The sequence below is a fragment of the Nicotiana tabacum genome, chromosome 16 (assembly GCF_000715075.1).
Source record: "Nicotiana tabacum cultivar K326 chromosome 16, ASM71507v2, whole genome shotgun sequence".
NCBI lineage: Eukaryota > Viridiplantae > Streptophyta > Magnoliopsida > Solanales > Solanaceae > Nicotiana > Nicotiana tabacum.
Genome location: NC_134095.1, coordinates 64926971 through 64938126, shown reverse-complemented (window position 1 = coordinate 64938126; position 11156 = coordinate 64926971). Strand labels below are relative to the sequence as shown.

The 11156-nt window shown below is 36.6% G+C and overlaps 1 protein-coding gene across 2 annotated transcripts; it reads right to left on the bottom strand.

Annotated features, from left to right (window-relative positions):
- Positions 1-1790: 1790 nt before the first annotated feature.
- Positions 1791-10635, bottom strand: LOC107814011 (uncharacterized). Of its 2 annotated transcripts, XM_016639334.2 has the most exons (3): positions 10050-10635; positions 3003-3516; positions 1791-2510 (listed from the first exon to the last, which is right to left on the bottom strand). In XM_016639334.2, exons 2-3 carry the CDS (start codon positions 3150-3152, stop codon positions 2001-2003), a joined length of 660 nt encoding a protein of 219 aa, XP_016494820.1. In that variant the 5' UTR covers positions 3153-3516; positions 10050-10635; the 3' UTR covers positions 1791-2000. The 2 variants fall into 2 exon arrangements, with proteins under 2 accessions (XP_016494820.1, XP_016494819.1); XM_016639333.2 differs by lacking the exon at positions 10050-10635 and having other exon boundaries at positions 3003-4416.
- Between the last annotated feature and the right edge of the window lie 521 nt (positions 10636-11156).

Below are 11156 nucleotides of genomic sequence, written 5' to 3'. Positions count from 1 at the left end.
CCAAGCTCCGGGCGTCCACCACCAAACGACCCGTCAGCTTCACGCCAAGCAGCACTGCGGCTGTTTCCCCATCCTCACGCCCACCAGCTGAACAAAAATTCATGGAGGTGTGCTGCTCGACCTTGTGTTGAAGTCGAGCGTTTCAGTCCAAAGTCCAAGAAGTTGAGCCGAGGTGTCCGTCGTAGCCGAGTTCGAAGAGGTTTGGTCGAGCTTCGTTGAGGCTCCGGCGAAGCATTCTGTTTTTCTATCCGAGGTTCTCATTGTCGCCATTTGAGGTCCGTTTCTCACTCTTCTTGGTCTTTGCTATTCACCTGTTAAATGATATGAAAGACATTGGCACCAGTAAATGCCTCAGGAGTGTTGGTTTGTGCAGTGATTCACGGCACTATTGTTACGCCACTATCGATATGCTTTCTTTGGATTACTAATTTGTTTGTTTGGATATGTTGTACTCTTTTAAATGATTTTTAGTCTATTTATTATTCTGTTTGTGTTTACTTTAATTGTTTGCTCGTGCATTCTTTTAAAAGATAAAGGAATTATGTCTTTGTGTGTAGCAGGTTAGCCCACGTTTTCCCCCAAGGTAATTGTAAATAATTATTCTACCACTTAGTGATAAAATTGATCTCGTATCTCTAAGTTTAGGGAAGAAAAATTCATTAGTAGTAACATCTTGTCCATAAATTTGGCATCACAAAGATTAGGAAAATAAGTCAAATGCGCTACTTGATTTAGGCGCGTCCTTTAAATTGATTTTCTTTTATTTATTAAAATCCGGGGGCGCATTTCGTGTGACCCGATTCTAATTTCCCGCACGGTTAAATAGAACGTGTCGTGACTCACGGGTGCATTTCATGTAGCGTGTCTTGCAATATATTTTAATAACCTTGAATTAACTCTTTAAATAAATAAAGTAAAAATGTAGTTACTTTAAGCTTACCCTTTTAAAATAAAATGAGACGAGCCTCGCCAAATAAAAACGCACAGATTGCGGGGCCCTCACAAAAATATATGAGTTAATTACTTAAAATTCGGGAGGGCCGTTTAGCGAATTTCACGGCCTTCCCAAAATAATAACGCGATAGTCTCTTTAGGCGCATGTTTAATAGTTTACTTTCTTAAGCTTGGGTGTGCATTTCATGCGACCCAAATCCAAATCCCAAAACATCAAATAAAATGTGTTCCGGATTGTGGGTGCATTTCATGTGACGCAGTCCAAAGACGTGTTTTAAGCGATGTTCACATTCTTTTAAAAATAATAATAATAAAGTGGTAAAAAGTTAAAATTGTCACACCGGTTCATAATTGTATTAAAATCAGATAAATAAGCCGAATATGACAGTTGAGCGACCGTGGTAGAACCACGGAACTCGGAAATGCCTAACACCTTCTCCCGGGTTAACAGCCTTATCCGGATTTCTGGTACGCAGACTGTAATATGGAGTCATTCTTTTCCTCGATTCGGGATTAAATTGGTGACTTGGGACACCCTAAAATCTCCCAAGTGGCGACTCTGAAACAAATAAACAAATCCCGTTTCGATTGTCCTTTAATTGGAAAAACTCCTTCACCCCTCGCGGGGGCGGAAAAAGGAGGTGTGACAAGAGTAAACATTAATTATGAGACATTAATTAAGAGACTTCCCTTTTTATTTCACTTCCAAGTTGCTCCCCCTGAGTTGAGTTGAATTGCTCCCCCTGAGAGGTTGAATTACTTCTCTACCTATTTATTTCTCTATTCTACCCCTTTGACAACAATCAAAAGGAAAAAAAAACAGCCAAGACAAGTAATATAGGAAGTAGTATACATAATAACTAGCGAGATAGTGCAGCAAAAATAATGCCTTCAGTAGAGGCATAGGTTATACAGACCCAAAAAGAAAAATTTGTTAGAACCACCAGCAAGTGAACAAAAAACAAGAAAAGAAAAAAATATTGTTTTTGGACACCATCACACAAATGCACATTAGTTTCTTCCTAGGAAGTACTTGAGAGTGTTGATCACTTTGGTGCAGAAGGAGTCATATGAATTCTCGACATCTTTGACAAGCTTATCCATCTTTCAGTTATAGAATTAAATGTCCTGGTTCCTTGTCTCCGCGTAGCTCCTATATCTATTCTGATCTTAGCCACATCTATACCTGTCTCCTTAGTGACTTCTCTGATCTTATCTACTTGTTCCTTCATCTCAACTACTAGCTGTTTTACCTCATCTAAATATTTTTGCATCTGCTGAAGATATTGAGAGGTAGTCGACTGAGATGCTGGTTGTTCAGTTTGAACTTCAACTGGCACTGTAATACTTTCAACTTTGGTGCGCTTAACCCATCCATCATTACCCAAGGTGTACCCCATCATTGAAAAGGTTGTCTTATCATAAGTGCTGGAAATATGCTTGGGTATAAAGGGTGCCAAGTCTACCTTCTTAACTTCGAGAATGTGTGAGATGAGTAGACCATATGGTACACAAGCAGCGGAGGAAGATATGTCCCTAACACTTTCAAGCATGTACTGCGAATCCACATAAACGAATCCAATCTTTTAATTAACAAGACAGTAAAGGACAAAAACATCTCTAGTGGATAAAGAGCTAAGGGTCCTAGTTCTGAGGAGTAAAGTAGTAGCAATCATGTGGGCCAAGACACGATGTTCAAACTTTAGGTTCTTGGGGCCAATATCACGAGGGTTATCAGATAAAAAGATTTTTGCTTCTTCAAAGGATACTTCAACATCTTTTGGCCAAGAATTTTGTACAAAAGTATCAAACCCACTAAACTTAGTAGAGAAAATCTTTTCAAATTAATAAGAGTCTAGAACAATTATAGGGCCTAGCACTATAGATTCCAAATCATCTTTGTCATTCACAAATAGATTTGCATAAAACATCCTCACAGATTCCTTATAAATAGAGTTACCAACAGTGTCAAACAGAGAAGAAAGATGTTGAAAATCAAATATAGAGGTCACATCACAGTGCATATTTTTCATGAGAGAAAGACTTACAGAGCATCCATAAGCCATAGATGTTGACTTGAAGGACTCAAACCTTGCTTTTTCACCCGGGCCATAAAAGATTAACTTATCCTCAGGTCCAAATTTAGTGTTCTCTACCTTTCCTTTCTTGCATGCAGACTTTTTGGGGGTTTGCTCCATAGGTCTTTTGCCTGCATTTTTCTGGCTAATGGGAGGATTTTTGGAAGATTCACTACTCTTATTATCTGTTTTGAGGAAATCTAAGTCAAGAGACGACTCCAGGTATACAGGTTCTTTAGGATTGAGGGGTTTTTGAAACCTTCGGCTCCGTCTAGTTACAGTGGATGAAGAGAGGTTTTTTTGGCTATGGTGAGAAGGTTCGATTTGATAGGAATGGAAAGAGTAGCAGGGTTGGAAGGGTTTTTATCGGTACTTTTAGAAGGAACGAAGGGTCGCCTTGGTTAAAGGAAAAGGCGGGTTCAGAAGGAAGTGGTGCTTCTAAAGTGACTGATCGGCAGTACTGATGGATAGGCAATTATTACACCTACACGAAAATTAATTAAGCCACACATACTTAAGGAAATAAAATATTTCATAACACGGTAAAAAGACTTTTTTTTTACAAATTTGGAAAAATGCCAATCTTTTTCCTTAGAAAACAAAATCTTTCTTCCAAAAGTGGTTTTGTAAAAATATCGGCAAGTTGAGAGTCAGTACTAATAAAATCTAACACAATATCACCTTTAGCAATGTGATCACGGATAAAATGATGCTTAATTTCTATATGTTTTGCTCTAGAATGATGCACATAATTTTTTGATAAGCAAATAGCGCTGGTATTATCACAAAATATAGGAGTAGAGGTAAGAGATAAATCATAGTCGAGAAGTTGATGCATAATCCATAGAACTTGTGTACAACAGCTTCCGACAACTAAATATTCTGCTTCAGTCGTTGATAGGGTAACACAATTTTGTTTCTTGCTATGCCAAGATACTAATGCATTTCCCAAGAGTTGACACGTCCCACTAGTGCTTTTCCTATCAGTTTTGTCACCTGCAAAATCTGTGTCGCACCCCCTTTTTACCCCTTTTGATGGTGAAGTTCGGATTTCGACATTCATGGGGAGAATAACTCGTTTCCTTTTGGAAATTTGGCTATGTGAAGAGTCGCCACCTAACGGATTATGGTGCGTTAGGGCACCTAGAGAAATTAACTCATGAACTAGTTTGCATTACCAGAGATTAGGGTAAGGGCTCTAAATAACCTTGAGTGGAAGGTATTAGGCACCCCTCGCGGTCCACAATGGTGGGTCCTGGCTGAATTAAAACTATGTGAATTAATCATTTTGCAAGTAAACAATTTCAACACATATTCACAAATAAAGGCATGTTTTCACATTATAAACATATGTATGATTCAGGTAATGGAAGCAAAGGAGAGGTTTGAATAACTTGCATATATATATATATATATATATATATATATATATATATATATATATATATATATATATATATATACATACATACAAGAAAAGAAGTTCATTTAGAACACATAGGAATTGGGAGAGAGGGGTCCTAGGTTGGTTAGCCTACATGATCATACCCATGCAATGGCCGGTAATCACTCCTCAATGAGGGGCTACACGTGACATTAGCGCGCAGTCATCATATCCTTACTACCGAATTCCCTCCCCCTTGGTCATAGCATAAAGCATTCTAGTAACCTTAAAGGATATCTATGCGTGCACTTCCTGTCCCTTCCTTGTGGCCCGGAGGTATTTAGGACCTCTGGTTTGGGTAGTTCTAGACCATCCTAAGGTACTAAAAGGAGAAAAATCTAGGCGACAATCAAAACAATTAGGACTGGACTAAAAGAGAACAATTAAAGGCTCAAGTTTTACCTCCACAAACAGAGCAGGCAAGTGCACGTCTTACACACAGTTTCAGGTATTTAAAAAGAAGCCCTAGAACAGGATATCTAGGTGAGTATAGAATATGCAGTATTGAGTTAGGACCAAAGTGTCAAAGACCTATTCAGTTTGCCTACTGATTTTAGACCTATTGAATATGAGCAGTCACAGATAATAGAGCGTAGTTTTATAGTTTGAAGAGTTTTAGTCGCCCTATAGGCTTGCCTAGGCGGGTAATAGTGGTATCCGATGAGCATGGTATCTAATCATTGATCAGGAATGCAGTAAAACAGTAAACGATTTTAAATGGACAATTAAGATCCTATAGACATGATTTCTAGTGATATTAACTAACACAGCATTGAAGAACGAGTAGGTTGGTTAATTAAACCGATTCAAAAACTACAAGTATAAGTTAAAGTTAAACAGATTTTAAATCTGAACAAAACTGATTTTAGATCCTATAGGCATGATTTCTATAATTAAAGCTGATTTAGATTCTATAGACATGATCTCTAATTATTAAAGCTGATTTTAAATCCTATAGGCATGATCTCTAATTATATGTAGTGGAGCAGGTTATATGGAGCCTGAAGCAGGCCCGAAGCAATTTCCCTACCTTCAGTAGTCTCAACTGCCCAAAGTTTCCTAGGCAATTTCATATCTAGGTGTGTCAGAGTTCCCTAAGGACCTCAAGGATCCCGAGCAGTGATCACACCTAGACCTTTCTCAAATAATGATTGATTTATATGCAGTGTGGAAGTGCCAGCCCTGATATGCCAGAGTTCAAAGAAATCTCAAGGGTCTCTAAGTAGTACACATACCAGAGGGGCATGACTTAGTAATCTAAGAGTAAGTGAGAGTGCATAATGGTTTGAAAGAGTTTGATAGACAATATAAAGAAAGGACTTAGGAGTGAGAAGAATTTTTGAAAACCAGTATTGATTTAGTGATAAAACAGTTTGAGGAAAGTATGAAAAATAATTTGCAATCACAACACATGTCATAGAACAAACAAGCTTTAGGAAGTACTTTTGCAAACAGCTTTCACACAAAGAAAGATGGGTTTAAGAACACATAGAATACACCTTAATGAAGCACATAAACAACATGGTGCATAGAGTTCTTAAGGGGTTCTACAGAACTAAATAGGTTAGATATAGTGCAGGTCACTAAAACATGAAGCAAAGGTCACAGTAGAAACATGTTGAAAACATATAAACAACACAGCTAGAGTAGTGAGATTAGCTAACTTAGAAGGAGTAAGGCAGAACATGCAAGGACTTAAATGGACATGCTAGGCAAGTATTAACAAGTGTAGGCATGCTAATTACAGAAAAGCAAAATTTAGGCATGCTAGATAAACAATAGTCAGTCAAACAGGCTAGTTACATATGTAAGACATGTTAAACAAGATAGAAAACAAGCGAGTAAAGTGAAAACATGCTAATCACATATTTGAGTAAGGCAGTATTTGGCATGCTAGGTAAGCAGTAAACAGAAACAGGAATGGGCTCAGGATTGATAAACTAAGGCAATAAATAAACACATAGGTTTGGATTCTAAAATTTAATCAGAAGCATACCAGTTAGAGAAAGAAAACATAAGATGTAAGACAGGTATTGTACGATTTCCAAACTTCGCTTGCAGCCGGCTAGAATAACAGAGATCACAAGTAGCAGAGAGAGCAGAAAGAGCCTTTTTAGAGTGTAAAAGTGGTAGTTTATGAACTATTGTTCGTGTCCAGAAGTGAGAATAGGTAAGGGCATACATAGTAATCAAGAGTTAAACAAAATAAGGTAAAGAATCAATTATGTAGCAATTAGGAAAATTTACAGAATCAGTCACACAAAGATTCAGCATAGTCTTCTCCTTTAATTAAGGAAAATCAGTCAACAGTAATGACATGAGTTAATTAAGGCAAGGAATTCAATCAGACTGAGTAAAGAAGTAAGAAGCAAAGGCCTTATTAAGGAAAGGCGTTCAAATCAAACCAAAATAAAGAACTTCAGAATAAAAATAGGCAAGGGTTTAATTAAGGAGAAAATCATGTAAAGAGTAAGCAAGTATCGCGGACAAAATAAGGCAAGAAAGGAATAGTCAGGATTCAACACATAGGTTTTGACGAAACAAATTGGTAAATAAAGAATTCAAAACAACACTCATTTAAGGAGAAAAATATAGGTTTACCATGAATAGGCAGAATGAATATAGACATATAGAATCAGTAGAAAAGTCAAACCAAAAACTTTAGTAGAGGCAGATTAGGATAAAAAAATCACAAGACATCGAATTAAGCTAAAAACAAATCATAGGAACCAAAGCATATGACAAAGTCAGTACATAAATAACTCAGAAACCAAACAAAATGTCAAAAAACTTGGGGGTTTTTAGCATAAACTAGTTAGGGTTAAAGCAAACCTTTACGAATCGGTTAAAACACATAAGAAATAGAAGATTAAACACTCAAATCATCAAACATTTTGGAGAAAGAAATTTTCGGGACACCCTAATTTAGAAAAAATGAAAAGTCATTCGAAAATCAGACGGTTCTTGTAAAATTCATGTGAAACAGGTCCAAAATCTCAGATCTGTATAGATCTAAGAAGTTCAGCAGGAAGAAATTAGGATTTCGAGAAGAACAACACAAAGATGAAGAAGTAGGCTTAGAAATCCACAGATCTAAGGCGACATAGGAAGATCTTACTCAAAATCGAATCGGAACAGCCTGAAACAGGCAAGAAAGGGCCATATGTGTAAGTGGACTGACTCTGGTCCCTCGAGGACCTTAGAGATAGACATACCAACATAATAGAGACAATTAGAGGTCTGATGGTGGTGGGGAAACTCCATGAACGACAGCAGATGAACGACGATGAGGGTGAGGTAGGGTTAGTACTTGAGAGCATTTGAAAGAAGAGGGATCAAATGTCAGTGTGAGAAAGGAGAGGAAATGAAGGGTTTGGGGAGGTCATTAGGTTTGATTTAGGTAAGGCTGAATTTGGACCGTTGATCAAAATGATCAACGACTAGGATTTGCCGGGTATTGGGTCGAGCAGGTGGGTATTGGGCCTGGGGTTTCTGGGCTGGTTTATAAGGGGTTAAAATTGGGCTGGGCAATTAGGCTAAGTTTGAAGATAGGGGGCCATTTGTTAAATACCCTATTTAATTGATAAAATAATTTTTAAAATAACTAATAGGATGTAAAAAATGATTTTTATGCCTGGAAATATTTTAGATAATTACTTAATATTTTAAAAAATATATAAAGGCTATGTTTCGACAAATAATGTAATAATGCATGCATAGGCTATAGTTGCAAAGTAATTACAGTTGCATTCTAAAAATATAAATGTGGCTATTTGTGCAATAATTGAAACTTGGTACAAATACAAGTAATAGAATTAAGCCACAAAAATTATTATAAAACTATTTGTGATGCAATTAGTGATTGTTTTTATAAAATAAATGCTGGGAGAAACTAGTTAAAATATTTTAAAAATGCAGAAATTGTATGAAAAATACTAATTGATTCCCAGGCATAGTTTTTAAAATATTATTGAAAAAATTGGGTATCAACAGCTGCCCCTCTTTACTTGGGAAGGATGAAAAGAGTTTTCGGGTAAAGAAATGATGGCCAATTTTGATCGGATGGGATGTTTTGAAAGACAGAGGTTGGAATCTGGTCATTGAGCTGCCAACATATCCCTGTTTTTAAAGGAATCAGGCCATGTGTAGTTCTGGATTCATTGACAAAATATATCGATGAAGTCATTGCAAGAACAGACACGAAATTTCGGAATGAATGCAAGAGTGTTTATGGTGAATGGTCCAGGTTTAAGATAGTTGATGGAACTGGAGCGAGGTCGCTCCTGCTAGGATAGTGGTTGTCACACCTCCTTTTTATCTACCCCCTCGGAAGGAGTATAAGGGAGTTTTTCCAATTTAAATGACAATTGAAATGGGATTATTTATTTATTAAATTCAGAGTCACCACTTGAGATAATTTTATGGTGTCCCAAGTCACCAGTTCAAATCTCGAATCGAGGAAAAGATTGACTCTGTTTTACAGTCCGCGAACACAAAAATCCGGGTAAGGAATTATGTTAACCCGGGAGAAGGTGTTAGGCATTTCTGGATTCCGTGGTTCTAGCACGGTCGCTCAATTGTTATAATTGGCTTATTATCTGATTTTAATACATGTTTTAACCTATGGTTCAATTTTAACTTTATAACCACTTTTATTTAAATATTTTTTAGGAAGATTCACCGTCACCTAAAATGCATCTTGGACCACGTCACACAAATGCACCCGCGGTCCACGACACATTTTATCTAACGTTGTTGAGATTTGGATTTGGGTCACATAAATGCACACCCGAGTTTAGGAAGGTAATTTTTAAAATATCGTGCCTAAAGCAACTACGCACTTTCAAGTTTGCGAGGGCCATGGAATATTCAACTAATGGCGCACCTCGATTTCTAAAGAGTTAAAATTAATTATCTGAGGGCCATGGATTATAAATTTTTGTTTGGCATGACACACCTCAATTTATTTTAAAAGAAAGTATTCAAGTAAAGCCAACCACAGATGTTCATAATATTTCCTTTCTAAGCTAACTCAAGATTATTTCAAGGCCAAGAGTTATGAAATTATTATAATGAAGCATGAAATAGATTAATTAGTCATGAAATGGTGGGCTAACTACATGTGTTTGAGCAAAATTGGGCCAGCATATGCATGAATGTGGACAGGGACGTCCTTATTCTTTTGGGCTTATAGCATCAAATACAGCTTAACCTTACTTACGAAACAAAATTATTCCATTAGCCCAATAAACTAATTGTTCAAGGACTTGACTCAACAGACAACGGTCCCTTTCAAATTCTTATAGGCAATTAATACTAACAAATCTAACCAAAGTGAATTGTAACCATGAGGGATAAAATCAAAACTGTAGACAAAGAAAAAATTACGACGCCATTCATCAATATTATATGAACAAATATAATCTAAAGAAATCACAAAAACAATGAAATCTAATTATAAATAAAGGATGTCAAAAGCAGAACATCTTATGCTTAATCAAAATTCAGATATCATTCCAACTAAAAAAAAGTATTTTTTGAAATAAAGAACAAGGAAAGGATAGAGAATGAACCTTGAAATTGAATCTGAACCTTGATTAATCAATAATTTTGACAAGAGAAAATAAACAAGACCATGGAAAAACACCTCGCTCGGAACTCACGACGACGAACTTTGAACAAGACCTCTCGAAATACCATTTGAACCCGACTGGAAGAAAAAATTGTTGGCATGGTGGTGCAGGCTGATTTACACTGATCTTTTGGAGTTTTGGCGAGAGATTAGGGACTAATTTTAAGCCTATTTGCAGTTTGATTTTGGGGTTAAAGCTATGACTTTTCACAACTGAAACGGCTAAGAGATGGGTGGTATCGAAAAATGGGGTTGAATTATTCACGATCTTTGGTTCTGCTTTTTTTGTTTGAAGAAGAAGCTGTTGCATCTTTTTGTCTAAGTCTGAGGCGTTAGTCTCTTCTCTTAGGTTAGCTCCTTTTTTTGGTTGATCTCTTCTCAAAATGAAAGAAGATGTCTGATTTTCCTTCGATCTTCTTTTTAGAGAAACGGCGGATCCTGGGGTCTTTTCCGTGTAGGTCTATGTAGGGATTAGGTACTATTATATAGGGTAGGGATTAGGTTCGGGGTATGGGCCTAGGAATTATGGGCTTGGTAATTATGGATTAGGTCCAAAAATTAGGCCTAAAGATGGGTTGCTCGAGCCCAAGTTTTATTCTTTCCTCGCGAATGAGATTAAAATACGATCTTATTTATTAATTAGTCCTACTTAAGTAAAACAAATGTTAAAATAAGACTGACCGTTAAAATAAACTATTTTTTTGGTATTTTCAAGATTAAAAATGACTACAAAATATTAATGGAACAATTTTTGTAATTTTGATTTTTCTTGTAATAAAATAAAGTAAAAGAGTAAAAATGAGTTGAAATAGCTATTTACGTGCTAAAATATAAAAATCTTGGGGAGGGTCAAAAATCACATGTCTACAGCTGCCCCTCTTTGACTGGAAACGTGAAGAGTTTTCAGACAAAGAATGACTAGACAGGTTTTTGACCCGACCCTTATTTAAGGAGACCAAAAACTAAGAGAACGGAGAATGTGACCAAGCCCTGGTATCTGAGCTTTCTACATATCCTTGGCTATAAAGAAATCAGGTCACGTGTAATT

Bases quoted from the DNA above. Each gene is read 5' to 3' on its own strand.
- LOC107814011 (XM_016639334.2), bottom strand. From the start codon at position 3,152: ATGGAGCAAACCCCCAAAAAGTCTGCATGCAAGAAAGGAAAGGTAGAG. The intron at 2,511-3,002 runs GTAAGTCTTTCT...GTGGATTCGCAG, and splicing joins CTATGGCTTATGGATGCTCT to TACATGCTTGAAAGTGTTAG.